The sequence below is a fragment of the Octodon degus genome, unplaced genomic scaffold (genome assembly GCF_000260255.1).
Source record: "Octodon degus isolate 3935 unplaced genomic scaffold, OctDeg1.0 scaffold00080, whole genome shotgun sequence".
Taxonomy (NCBI): Eukaryota; Metazoa; Chordata; class Mammalia; order Rodentia; family Octodontidae; genus Octodon; species Octodon degus.
The window spans coordinates 7,287,521-7,300,248 of NW_004524656.1; the positions used below are offsets into that span (position 1 = coordinate 7,287,521).

Consider the following 12,728-nt stretch of genomic DNA (forward strand, 5'->3'; position numbering starts at 1 on the left):
GGGGAGGGTGGGGCCAGTTTTGTCTTGTTCTTGGGGAGCTGCTAAAGGTTCTAGACTGCAGGCTTTTCCTCAGATGTCTCTATTTTTCAGCATGGGGTGTGGTTTGCAGTTTAGATTGTGCACATAGGTGTGTCCATTGTGTTGGGGGTTTATGACCTTTCCACTGAACAGGGAAACAGAATGACAAAAGCCCTGCCCAGGTGAAATGTCCTGAGCTGCTCTCACTGAGTGACAGTAAACAGACACATCCACAAGCGTCAGGAAGTGGCAAGAAACCCCCTGAAATGGGCTCCCTTCTTCCTGTCGCACCTCTCTGCATGCCCCTTCCTCCTGAGGGCTGCTCCTGCCTGCTTGCCTGCCTTCCTCCTCACATCCACATATCTTTCTCACCCAACACTTGTCCTCTGTCAAATCCTCCAGTGCCACCTCCCCACCCCGTGCTTGGCAGCCCTGCCGTGGTGATCCCTGTGAGGTCAGGAGGTTGCTGCCCCTTTCCCGTGTGCCTAGCGCTATGCTAGCAGGGGCTTTTCAAAGGCTGTCTGATTCCACACACTGCCGCCTTGCTCACTCACACAAAGCCCCTTTGTGGGCAAGGCAGAACTTAAACTTTTCTTGGAAGCCTACCACTCTCCTTTTTAGGAGGTGCTGGGATTGAACCTGGGGCCTTGTGCACACACTAGGCAAGTGCTCTACCACTGAGCTGTATTCCCAGCCCCCTGGTTACATTCCCAGCCTGATGCTGTCTTTGTGTAAAGTTTCCTTCTAGTCAGACCAGTTCTTTTTGTAGCTCCCTGCTGTGCCTGGATATGATTTAAATGTGGCCCCCAAAGCTTTGTGTCTGAGACCTTGTGGTGGTGCTGAGGTGGTGGCACCTTTCTGAGTGGGGCCTGGTCACCCTTGGGCCACTGAAGAGCTGCTCTCAGAAGAGATTTGAAGAGTTCTCATGGGATCTCCAAGCTCCTAGGAGAGTGAGCTGTGATAAAACCAGCTGGAGCCCTGTGTCACAGTCTTTCTGTTCTGTGATGTGATTTCTTTGTATGTACTCCTGCCGTGATCCTTTATCTGAAGTTGAATGCCCACCAGAGAGCATACTAGTGGGGCTGCCTAATTTGGACTTTCAGCCTCCAGAACTGTGAGCTAAATAAACTTTTCTCTGTAAATTTAGCCTGCCTCAGATATTTCACTACAGTAACAAAATACTAATACTGTACAGTACACTGAGGCCATGTGCTGTGGTCAGTTGATAGAAAGTTCTTAACTCGGCCACTTGAAGGAGAACTGACCTACTGGTCCAAAGGCCGAAGAATAACATTTGGGCCAAACTAGACTGAAAACTTGGTTTCTGGGGGATTTAAGAATGAGGCAAAGGTCTTCCTCCCTGCTGGTTGCTGACTCAGCCCCAAATCCTCAGAGACAGAACATACTCACCGAGACAGTGCAGGGAAACCAAAGAACCCGAGATGCAGGGTCTGCAAGAGAACACAGGGTCCTGTGGGTTCCACATCCTCCTTGGCTGGAAGGAAGGAACTCGGGCTTTCTGGTGATGTTGATTTGAAGCCCTTCACAATACCTGAGAAATCTGAAAAACTGCATAAGGAGACTCTATAGAAACTGCATTAACGCTCAGTGCAATTTGATTTTATCCAACACCCCCATTGATGAGTATCCACAATATGCAGGGCTTTGCCCAGGTTAAAGCTCATGGGGTTTAGGCTCCTGACAGCCTGAGCAGGAAAAGAAGAGTCCACAGAATAGAATCTACTGTGAGGCAGGCTTTTCCAATGGAAGAATATGATTTTATTGGCATTTGAGGCAAACAGTCATTGTGCTGCTAACCCTGGCCTTTTCAGGATTTACTCTGATGAATAGCAGCCCTCAGAAACAACCTTGCATGCTAAGGAGCCAGCGTCCTCTCCAATCCAGCCTGCTGCAGTGTGACAGATTTCGTTTGGATGCTGTGTTCTAAAGCTGGATGGTGAGTCGAGAGTCATGGGATTTCTTCCCTGGAACACTGGGAATGTGGGGAAGTCCTACTCTGGCTTGGGTAAGTGGTAGGGAGAGACAAAGGGACCTTTGGAAAGGGCTTATTAGGCAATTTATTAGGAAACATAAGGCAGTAGCAAGAGACATTTGGCTTTATATTTAAATTGATAGAAAGACCAGTTTATTTACTCCTCTGCCTTTGGATAGATAGTTCAGCTGTCCTTGTATTTAAAAAGGCACCACAGAAAACCTCCCAGAAATGTGATGTTATAGCTGCACCTAATAATCTATAGCTCTGGTGAAGAGTGCTTGTTGTCTGCCTTATGTTCCTCTTGCTTCTGGTCTCCTTAGGCTGAGCTGGCTACAGCCCTAGTGGCCTCCATGTGAGGCCTCTGCAAGTTGGTAAGGGTCCAGCACTTACCCACTTGAGTTCAGCACCTGAAGCCCTTGGCTGTTTTCTGTGACTTCAACGACATCCAGATCCTGGTCCCAGCCAATCTTCACAGCTTGGAAAGTGGGCTGGCTGTGGGAGGGAGCCAGAGCTGTGAGCTTGGGGGAGGTGAGAACAGGATGGTGGCAGCAGCCTGAGCTCACAGGAGAGAGGGTGGCAAGAATGGCGGTGGGGGCAGCAGGGCATGGACGTGGTCTTGGCCCATGGGGTGGGATTTGTTTTGCTGTATGATAGGGGCTTCCCCTCGGCATCCTGACTCAGAGCCCACGCTTTCTCAGGTAGGGATTCATATTCCAGACCCTAGAGCTCTGGAGAAATGGTAGAGGTCCTCTTTCTTAACGTCCACCTCTGTCCCTGGTTCAAATGTCCCAGCAGTATTTTCTGGTTCACAGCAGGGGGAGCAAAGAGTCTTGGGAGGTCACATTCCTTTTCTGTGTCTCTCTGAGCCTCAGTTTTCTTGGTAAAATTTTGGATGGACCAACTGACACCTAGAGTCACACCTATGACTTTGTGTCCTTTGAGAAGAAGTGATTCCAATCCAGGCAGAGGAAAGGAAGCAGAGAAGTCAGTAGAAAAATCTACCCCAAGAGAGACAATGTTGGAAATGGACATTCCCAGGAAAGTTACTGGCTGTTCATCATAGCCCGATCAATAATTCTAATGAAATTTGATTTTGTGGAGTCCAAGAGATAAGTGGTTTGATGCCGTAGTGATCTCTACGAGAACGGAAATGCCTGGAGCCTATCGTCTTGAGAACCTCAGGAGATACCCAGGTTTTGTAATCCAGCCTCAGCCTGCAGGACCAGGCAAACTGACACTGCAGCTGGTTGGACTGCAGTGGGAGGAGGGGCTGGCTGTAGCCAGGCTGGAGCAGGGCAGCTGCAGCAGGAGAGGAGAGTAACAGGGACCAGACATGCCTTCCAAACGCCTTGAAAATGAAGGCACAGGGTGTCCTTCCTAAGGATACTGGGGGTTGCACTCATGAATGGTGGAAATCAGCAGAAGCCTGATAACCAGAGAAGAGGCCACGTTGATTTGCAAAGGCTGCCTGCAGTGTTCATTGAAAAGGACCTTGAAGCTGCTTTAGGGATCCACAGGACAGAGATCTGTGATTGGTTGGTGATGTCTGCATAATAGTTATCATCTCATCTCTAGGCCCAGTTTTTCAGAATCCTGAAGTTTGGTGTCAGCTAGGGAGAGACTGTCCCACCCTACAAATGTGCTCTTTGTTATCTGCTGCAAGTTGACTCTGAGTGATCGATGGCATCATGTTCCCCACCTTATACTGGAAACTCTGTAATAAGAAAGAGTTTCCTGATATAAAACGCAGGACTCCTGCCCCCCAAATGAGGGGTCTTAGACACAGAAGCTCATTCTCTATTCCAAGCTACTGTATAAGTGAGTTACTTTTGCTGAGCTTATTTACAACATAGATATATTAATAACTACGGTTTTGGTTTTCTGCCAAGAGCAAATGAATATAAATGTATGTAATGCTAATTATCCTTTTTATAATTATGTACCTTCCATCCACTCCAGATTTGGAGCTGCTTTTGGAATTTGTGGAGAGAACTGGGATTGCTGTTGATGGGGCGCCGCTGAACTCAGGATCATTTTCATTAAATTTTAACCAATGGAACTTTGATAAATAAATTAGACTTCAGTATTACTGGATAGGGAAGGCTTCTTCCAAAGGACAAAAGGGTGAGGACTGAGGAACCAAGAGAAAAAGAGGACCATAGAGGAGCCAGAACTCTGTGTGTACTTGGAGTGTGTCAGTGTATGTATATATGTGTCTGTGTATGGGTACATGCTATGTGTCAGTGTATGTGTGAGTGTGCACGTATGTGTATGTTTGTATGTGTGTGTTTGTGTATTTTGGGGAGTCTGCACACATTTTCCTGTTGGTACCCCATACTCATCCTATGAGGCTGGTAATGCCCCTGATTAACTCTTGAGGAAACCGACGCTGAGGAGTTTTATCTTCACGTTGTCTGAAGTGAAAGTACTGGAAATCAAAGCCGTTCTATCTGACTCCATTCTCTGTGTTTTGAAGACAGGAGGAGGGAACAGGGAAAGGAGAAAGAGGAAGCAAAAGGGAAGGAAGAGGAAGAGAGGAGATTGCGGGGGTAAAGTGACAGTGTCCGCTGACTTGGGTGGGTACCTGTCGTAGCCCATCTGTGCACAGGCTGTCTTGGCCAGAGCTTCTGTGAAGTTGTCGTAACAGGCAGAGGCCCAGTTCCCTGTGGTGGGGATCAGCACCTGCAGGGTGGATCTGTCCTTGGAGAGGCGGACTGGGAGGGGAGGAGCCTGGGTCAGCCTGCTGTAAGGCCCCTCTGGCCTAGCCTCCCAGAACTCTTCCTGAGGCCAGCTGAGCTCCCCCAGGCCAGAACGGGGCACATCATGAGCACTGACACTTTAGCCCCAAGGGAAGTTCCTCCATCTCACTTTGTTTAAGCTTCGCTTGCACAGTAGCTAGAGCACATAGATGTTCAGCTATCAGTCTCCATTTTCACCTCTTTCCCTGACACAATGAATAACATCGCTTCCTTTCACTCTTATGGATGTCAGATTTGATGAACAGGTACACGGTCACTCAACCCATGGTAGCTTGCTTAGCCTGGGGAGACGTCTCAGCTGGGGACCTAGGTGCTTCTCCATGTAAGGTCAGGGTAGAGGCCGAGTGAGCAGTTCAAATGGGAATAGGATGGTAGGTGCTCAGAGGTGTTTGAATTTCATTAAAGAAGAGCATATTACACAGGAAGTCACTCAGCTCTGTCTCATGACCCATCTCTTTTGTTTTTTTCTCTTCAGAGTCCAGTTACCAGATAGATCAAGAAATAGCATGGTTTTTATCCTCTGTGCATCTCACGTTCCTTTGAAGGCCAGTTACATAGCATGTTACAGTACATTAACTGAAGGATGACTAGCTGGTTGGATAGTCTGACATTCTCTTTTCTGGTCCTCTTTAAATAAGAGATTTCAGAGGCAGGAGGACCTCTCAAGGTCAACCAAGTTAGTCCTCCTTCTCAGACCCAAGAAGGTGTAGCAGGAGTGAGACAGGCTGAGTTATAACTTCCTATTCCCTCTGCTCAGTCTTTATTGAGTGCATGCTCTTTGTTACCTGCTGGGATCTAGAGATAGACACGGTGGGGTCCTGCTCTGGTGAAACCTATTCCATGGGGATAGGCAAGTCTGTACGTAGGCTGGTACTGCGTCACCCAAGAGGCCTGAGCAAACTTGCTACTGGGTCCACTCCTCTTGTGCCCTGTCCCCACCTGGACTCACCTGTCACAGCAGGTTGCTCAGGGAAGCTGTTGACACAGGGCTCCTCGTCCTCTGCCGAGGCACAGTCGGGGTGGCCGTCACACACCTGCCCCCTTGGGATGAAGTGCAGAGAGTTCGGGCACAAAAAGTAGTATTTATCCAGGATCACCTTGACTGGAACACAAGTGCAAAAAGGGGCAGAGAGGGCTCATGGTCATGCAGGCAGCCGGGCCAGGGACAGGCCGTGTTTTTCTGAAAGTTAGTGTTGGGCCTGGAGACAGGCAAATATGGTCCAAGGCCCAGTTCTGCTGCTTACTGGTGGATCTACCTGGTCCCGAGCCAAGCCTTGTTTGGAAGGTGGAGATAATAACACAGGCCTATCTATAAGACAGCAGAGGAGTCAGAGTGAGAAAGTGTGTGAGGGAAATTGAGAAATGGGTTCTGCGGGTCTCTTACTTGGAGCCTCCAGACCTGGGTCTGGCTCTGCTACTTACTGTGTGCAACCTTACACCACTCATTTCCCCACCGAGGAATCAGTTTCTCCCTCTGTAAAATGAAATGATGGCACATACCTATCTCACAGGCTGATGAGAAAAACAGTAAGCTGGTAGTTGTGAAAATGTCTTTTGACTCTTAAGCACAGCTCTACAGGCAGGTGTTTTTGTCTGGGATTAGACGATTCATGAAGGGGCTGGGGAGATGGCTCAGTAGAATAAGGGCTTGCCTGGCAAGTGCAAGGGCCTGAGTTCAATCCCTGGTTCCACCAAAAAAAAAAAAGATTCATGAAGAAATTGACATTTTGTTTTCTGCCTGCTGGCTTAAAATTCTGCCAGCTGCATTCGCTTCTGTTACTCCTTTGCCATCTCAAGCAGATAGGAATGCATTTGTTGTAATAAGTCCCTTAGGGAACAGGTATGTCCAGAAGTTTCTTGGATGATGGCACAGCTATACACCCTAGGAAGGTACTCCCGTTTCCTAAGTGGATTCTCTCCAGGCTAGCATCAGCCCCAGCTTATCCCAAGAGTGGTGGCAGTAGGTCTGTGATAGGCCCCACGTGTCACTGCGCTGGTAAATTTCCATACTGTTCTTTTTGCATCCCAGCAGCTACCTCAGGAGGGAGGTGTCATTCTAACCTATATCACCAGTGGGGACCCTGAGGATAGAAGGGTTGGGACTTCATTCCCAAAGCCTTACAGTGCTCATGTTGTAGTCACTGTCTGTTTACCCCCCAGAAGGACGCAAAGATGGGATCTACTGACCCTGATGCTCCTTTCTTGAGTGAAGTAAAGGAGAAATTCTAGGCTAGGAACTTCCTAGACCTTCCAAGTTTCGTTCATGACCAAGAGCCAGAATAAGGCAAGACTATCCAGCCTTCTGGGACAAAGCCAGGAGACAGGCCCAGCAGCTCATAGCCCAGGAACATAGGCCAGGGTGAAGGATTTGTCTGCCACCTCTGATTCCAGAACTGGGAGAAACCAGTATGCGGAAACCAGGCAGGGCCTTCTGAGGTAGCAAGGGCCCAACTCTAAATTATGATTTGGTGTCTTTCTGGCTTCCCTTGGGTACATTTGCCCTCTTCTCTTTCCACTGTGGCAGGACGTATGCTCAGAGAAAGCAAGCTTGTTTTAATATCAGCAGACCTGCAGGGTGCTGTAGACCCATCACTGTAGTTGGGACGTGGGGTGTCCCCCGGAGGTCTGAGCCCCAGCAGATTCTTGGGAGGTGACGGAATCTTTAGGATGCGGCCTACTGGAAGCCCGTTAGGTTGCTGGGGGCATTCCTTCTAAGGAGATTGTGGCACTGCAGTCTCTTCCTCCTCCTGTTGCTTCCTGACTCATGCTGGAAGGGGATTTGTTGTGCCTCAGTCCTGCTCTGTTATACTTCAGCACGGGCCGAGAAGCAGCGGGCAAACTGATCATGGACAGGAACCTCCAAAACACTGAGCCACAATAATATTTTTCTCTTTATAAGTTGATTACCTCAGGTATTTTGTTATAGTAGTAGAAAGCCAACTTATACAACTACTGTCATGTCAGGCCAGCCAAGGTTGAGACAGAAATGATTTGGAGCTGTTTGTGTCTCACACCCATCCAAAACTTTAAAGAATTTATGTTTATCTTGTGGATCGGCATTTCTGTTGTCCTGAGATAGAGCTGGACCTTCTTTGTCAGAGGCCTGGGGTCCTCTTCCAACTTTGCCCCTGGCTGCCACACCTCCTTTGGGACCTCTAGAGACCCATTATAAAATGAGGGGTTAGACGAGGAGATCTCTAAGTGTCCTCTGACAAGGTTGGTGGCTCCTGCTGGTGCAGACACCACCTTAGTTCCGAGTACAGAGGACTTCCAAATAGCCAGCCCTTTCCAGGGCTTCCAGACAGTCCTGCCTGACAGCAAACACACAGCCTGGGTCACATCTCGGCAGCCTACGTGATGACACACACGACCGGTACTTTTATCCACACTATCTCCTTGGTGCTCATAATATTTCTGGGAGGAAGGCAGGACATTTTATAGGTGAAGAGTTTGAAGGTAAGAGAGGCTGAGGGCCCACTTAGGGTCACACAGCAGCAAGTGGCAGAGCCAGGGTTTCTGTCCCCCGTGTCCTCATTCCTAGTCTGATCTCTGGTGCCTCAGTTCCTGTTGTGGTCGGTAGCGATGGAGCTGATGAAGGCAAGGATTCAGTGGCAGGCTGTGGGAGCTGGGAGGGACAGTGGGAAGCACTGCTTACCTAGTTTAATCTTATTTGTCACAGAGGGAGCTGCTCAGGGTCACCCTGGTGTTCAGAAATTAATGAAGAAGACAGAGCTGAAGCTGGGGACATGACACCTTCCCTGATGACTGCTCTTTGTTTCACTGGCAGAAATGCTTCCTGTCCTCGAAGCCCCCGGGGCTGCTGAGACCCACTCAGCTGTCAATCTGCAGGGGATGGGAAGGAGGAGGAGGTGGGGGTGGGGCCCTGCAGTTGCCTGCGTGGGTTTGTGACATGTGTCACGTGTGAAGAAGAAATCTGGGCTAGATGGGGAGAGATGGATGGGAGCTGAGTTCATCCCCGCCTTTTGCTCTTAGAAGGCAGCCCCCCTCAAGGCAGAGGTGGATGTGCTTCAGGTTTTTCATTTGCACACGGCCTTCTGCAGATCACCCACCTCTGACTGTAGGGGTGGAGGATGTGGGCGGAGCTACCACTTAGAGCTCTGGGTAATTGAGGGAGGCTACTGTCACCTACTCGGGGGTTAAATCTGGTTAGGGGCTGTAACTTACTGAGGACAGCCACAACGATGATGACCATCACGCTCAGCAGTGTCACGAGGATGGGGATCCCCACCTTTCTGAAGGTCTCCTTTGGGGTCCGGGGCTTGCGCAGGGGTATGGCACCTGCAGGAGGAATGAGGCAGAGGGCAGGAGCATGCAGTCAGTGCTGGGAGCCTTCCCAGCTGGTGGCAGGATTGCCTTGGGGACAGTCTTGGCTTGTGCTGGGAGGTTCTCCCTAAAGACCAGGCCACTCCCTCCTTTCCCCTCTCCTGGTTGCCCTTCTCCCATAAGCACTCTGTACGTGGGCCTGAAGCTCACGCTGTTCTCCTGTCTAGCCCAAGCCCAGTGATGGTGAACCTTCTAGAGAGCAAGTACCCAGACTGCAACCCAAACCCAGTCATCTGTTGCTAAGTGCCAACACTGCGATTAGACCCAAACACTGAGGTTTTAAGTAGAAAAAACAACTCATGCATTAGCATCTTTTGTCTTAAAAGAAAAACACAACAACCTACATTTCATAGGTTCATGACCATGGTCCTCGCCTGACCTAGGATGCAACTCAGTATGCTTTGAGCCAGTCTAGGGATAGGCCGAGTTCTGCATGAACATACGAGGGTATTCATTGTGCTACGCTTTGCTTTTTCCTGACTTCTTGACATATTTTTAAAGATCTTTTTATTTTTAATTGGCAGTGATTGCACATATCTATGGGCTATGGTATGACACTTCAATCAATCCTTGTGTATAATGTGTAATGGTCAGATCAGGTTAACTGGTATAGCTATCATTTCAGTCCTTTGCCATTTCTTTGTGTTGGGACACAATCACCAAGTGTTTATTTTTAATTTTTAAGAAACCTTTTATTTATTTATTTGGTGCAAGGTCTCATTATGCAGCTCAGACTTGTAGTGATCCTCGTGTTTTAGCTTCCCCAGTGCTGGGATTACAGGCGCGTACCACTGCGCCCGGTCTTGGTGGCCAGGCGGGCCCTTAGACTGCCGAGCTATCTCCCCAGCCACCAACTGTTTGCTGAGTGACTACTCTCCTAAGCACAACCCTTCCATCTGTCTTCAGGCCTCATTTTATTTGCATTTGAATGATGGCTACTTATCTGTCTGGTTCTGTCCTTTCCCTCTACTCTTCAAAAGCAGAGAATGGCATCCTGCCAGCATTTGGTGTTCAGTAAATGCTGATATTAATGAATCAATTATAAAAGAAACCTGAAATACTGCAATTTCCTAAAAGACAGTGTTAACCTTGGACTTGGGGCCAGGTGCTGGGAATGTAGACCGGAAGTGGTATTGCCTGTAAACTGCTGGGGCCTAGCACAAAATAGGATATCAGTACTGTCAGTTCTTTAATATTTTAGCAACCAGTCTCCAGAATTGTCCCCTTTCCTGTAGATGTGGTGACATTTTGTTCATTCATACATCTATGATTTACTTACTGAGCACCTGCTCCTGAGGACATTTTCTAGGTTTTTTTCCTTGGGGCGAAAATGACCTACTGGGGTCATGAGGCCCCTATCCAGGGCCCAAGCCCTCTGCCTCCCCAGTGTTCTGATTTCCCTAGGAAAATCAGGAGGTGAAAGCCTTTCATACCTTGTTTAATTAAGTTCACGAGTTCCTTGAGCTGTCAATGGCTCCCTGCCTCCCACTGCCCCTTCCTCTGTCTGTCTGCCCACTGCTGCTGGGCAGAGCTTCCTAAAAGATGATTTTTTCCCTCCCATGGCTCCCTGCGACCTCCAGTTCTAAAGTGCACTCCAGCCTGTTTTCGGAGTCAGTGTGACCTACCTTCCCTCCCCTGGCTGAATGGGCTTCCTCAGCCTGTCCTCCCCAGGCGCCAGCTCTGTAGTGGTGGGTTTGCTCCCTGGTCTGGAGTGACTCCACACATCTTCACCTGTGGACCTGAAGCGGTTGGGCTCTTCCCTTCTTCTGTCTCCCTCCTACCTGCTGGTCATTGACTCATCTTGCAGGGCCTGGCCCATGGTGCCATCCCTGACCACTTGTGCAGCTTGAGCTGTTCGCCCCTCCATTCCAGATTCAGCTCTTTTTCTAGTCTGGTGGTTCTCAGGCTTACTCACTGGGTGGAGCCCCAGTGAGTCCCATGTTCTTTGGGATCAGCTTGGTCTGCTGAGCTATTATATTCCAAAGTATAAAGAAGCCGCCATTTTTGCTTGCTGAGGACTCCGTTGTTTGTGCTCATTATTAATTTGTGACCCTGAGCTGAGAGATCAGTGTTGAAGTAAGTGGATTCAACCATTTTCATATTTTTTTTTTGAAATCTATATTAAGTTTTTATTTATATATTTTTTTGGCAGAACTGGGGATTGAACTCAGGCCCTTGCACTTGCCAGGGAAGTACTTATTCCACTGAGCCATCTCCCCAACCCCCTTAAGTTTTTATTTGTGCTTTTACTGTTTAAAAATTACCTCTTTAGGCCAGGTAGATAGCTTAGTGGTCTAAGCATCTACCTGGCAAGTGCAAGGACCGGGGTTCGATCCTTGGGTACCGCATGTCGCCAGCCCAGAATCCCAGGCACCTGTGGTGGCCACTGAAACCAGGCATGGTGGTGCGTGCCTGCAACCCCAGTATTGGGGAGGCTGAGACAGGAGGATCACTACCAGCCCAAGCTGCATAGTGAGACCCTGTACCAAATAAATAAAGATTAAAAAAATTAATAAATTACCTCTATTCTTTAAAATGGAATATATTGTTGAGCTTTTCATTTAAAAATGAGGCCATAATATTTTGTTTTTATGATTCTGCAAGACCACCAGGAAAATTCTCTGCAGCAAAAACTATGTATGAAAGTGATATTTTTAACTGCTGGCTGAGACCGTTTCACTGTTTGACACCCATTAGAGTGCTCTAAAATCTGTAAACCACAAGCAGATATTAAGTGCAGCTGACAAGGGATGCATAACTACTGGGGAAAGAGGTAGGAGAGTTAATAGAGAGAAAATTCTTTATTTAATTCTAATGGTTTCCCCTTAGTGAAAGTCTCAATTATTTATGCTGTGAGTGGAGTTATTGAAGGTCTTAGCACATAGCCTTCTCAGCATCTTCCAATATTAGTGAGTAAAGCGAGAAATAAAGAGAATCGTCAATATGGTGCGTTAGACAGTGACCTTGGAGTTAGGCAACTAGCAATTTTTAGCTTAGTCATTTACGTGAAATATTGTTATTTAAGATCTCTGAATTGTTTTTTCTTCATATTTATAATATGATAACGACCAATCCACTGTAAGAATTAAGTGAATTGGTATATGTAATGTATCCGGGACAAGAGAATGCTCAGTTACCATTTCTTGAGTCAAGTGAATTCCAAATTGCAATTTTAAAGAAAATTTGATTTTAACTTAGATACCTCTATACCTTGCCTATCTGTGGATTTTCATAAGGAGATGTCAGTTTTACAGCCTGACACTTTAGCTGCCAGAGCCTAAGGATCTCTTTTCTTCATCCAAATTTAAGAAAGTAAAATTATTATTATTTCAGGAGTTAAATATACTGTTAGCATAAGAATAGTTATTAGAGGAAGGAATTTCCCCTGTGGGTTTGCAGAGTCATTCAGATGAAATATTTTAGGAATTTCGGTGGAACTGCAACCTTGAATTATTTACTTGTTTTTCAACAAAAAGAGTCTGGAAATTTTTCTGAATATAAGGAATTATTTAAAAAGTGTGTAGGGGCCAGGGAGATGGCTCATTAGAATAAGCTCTTGCCCGGCAAGTACAAGGGGCTGAATTCAATCCCCAGTTCCAAAAAAAAAAAAA

The 12,728-nt window shown here is 47.6% G+C and overlaps 1 protein-coding gene across 1 annotated transcript in view; it reads right to left on the minus strand.

Annotated features, from left to right (window-relative positions):
• Positions 1 to 12,728, minus strand: part of Tmprss4 (transmembrane serine protease 4) — a 38,711-nt gene that overhangs the window by 7,770 nt on the left and 18,213 nt on the right. The window contains exons 3-7 of the mRNA XM_023721212.1: positions 8,959 to 9,072; positions 5,723 to 5,875; positions 4,599 to 4,728; positions 2,405 to 2,506; positions 1,429 to 1,469 (exon numbers count right to left, since the gene is read on the minus strand). Coding sequence (XP_023576980.1) covers positions 1,429 to 1,469; positions 2,405 to 2,506; positions 4,599 to 4,728; positions 5,723 to 5,875; positions 8,959 to 9,072 — 540 coding nt within the window. The remainder of the gene's footprint in view (positions 1 to 1,428; positions 1,470 to 2,404; positions 2,507 to 4,598; positions 4,729 to 5,722; positions 5,876 to 8,958; positions 9,073 to 12,728) is intronic.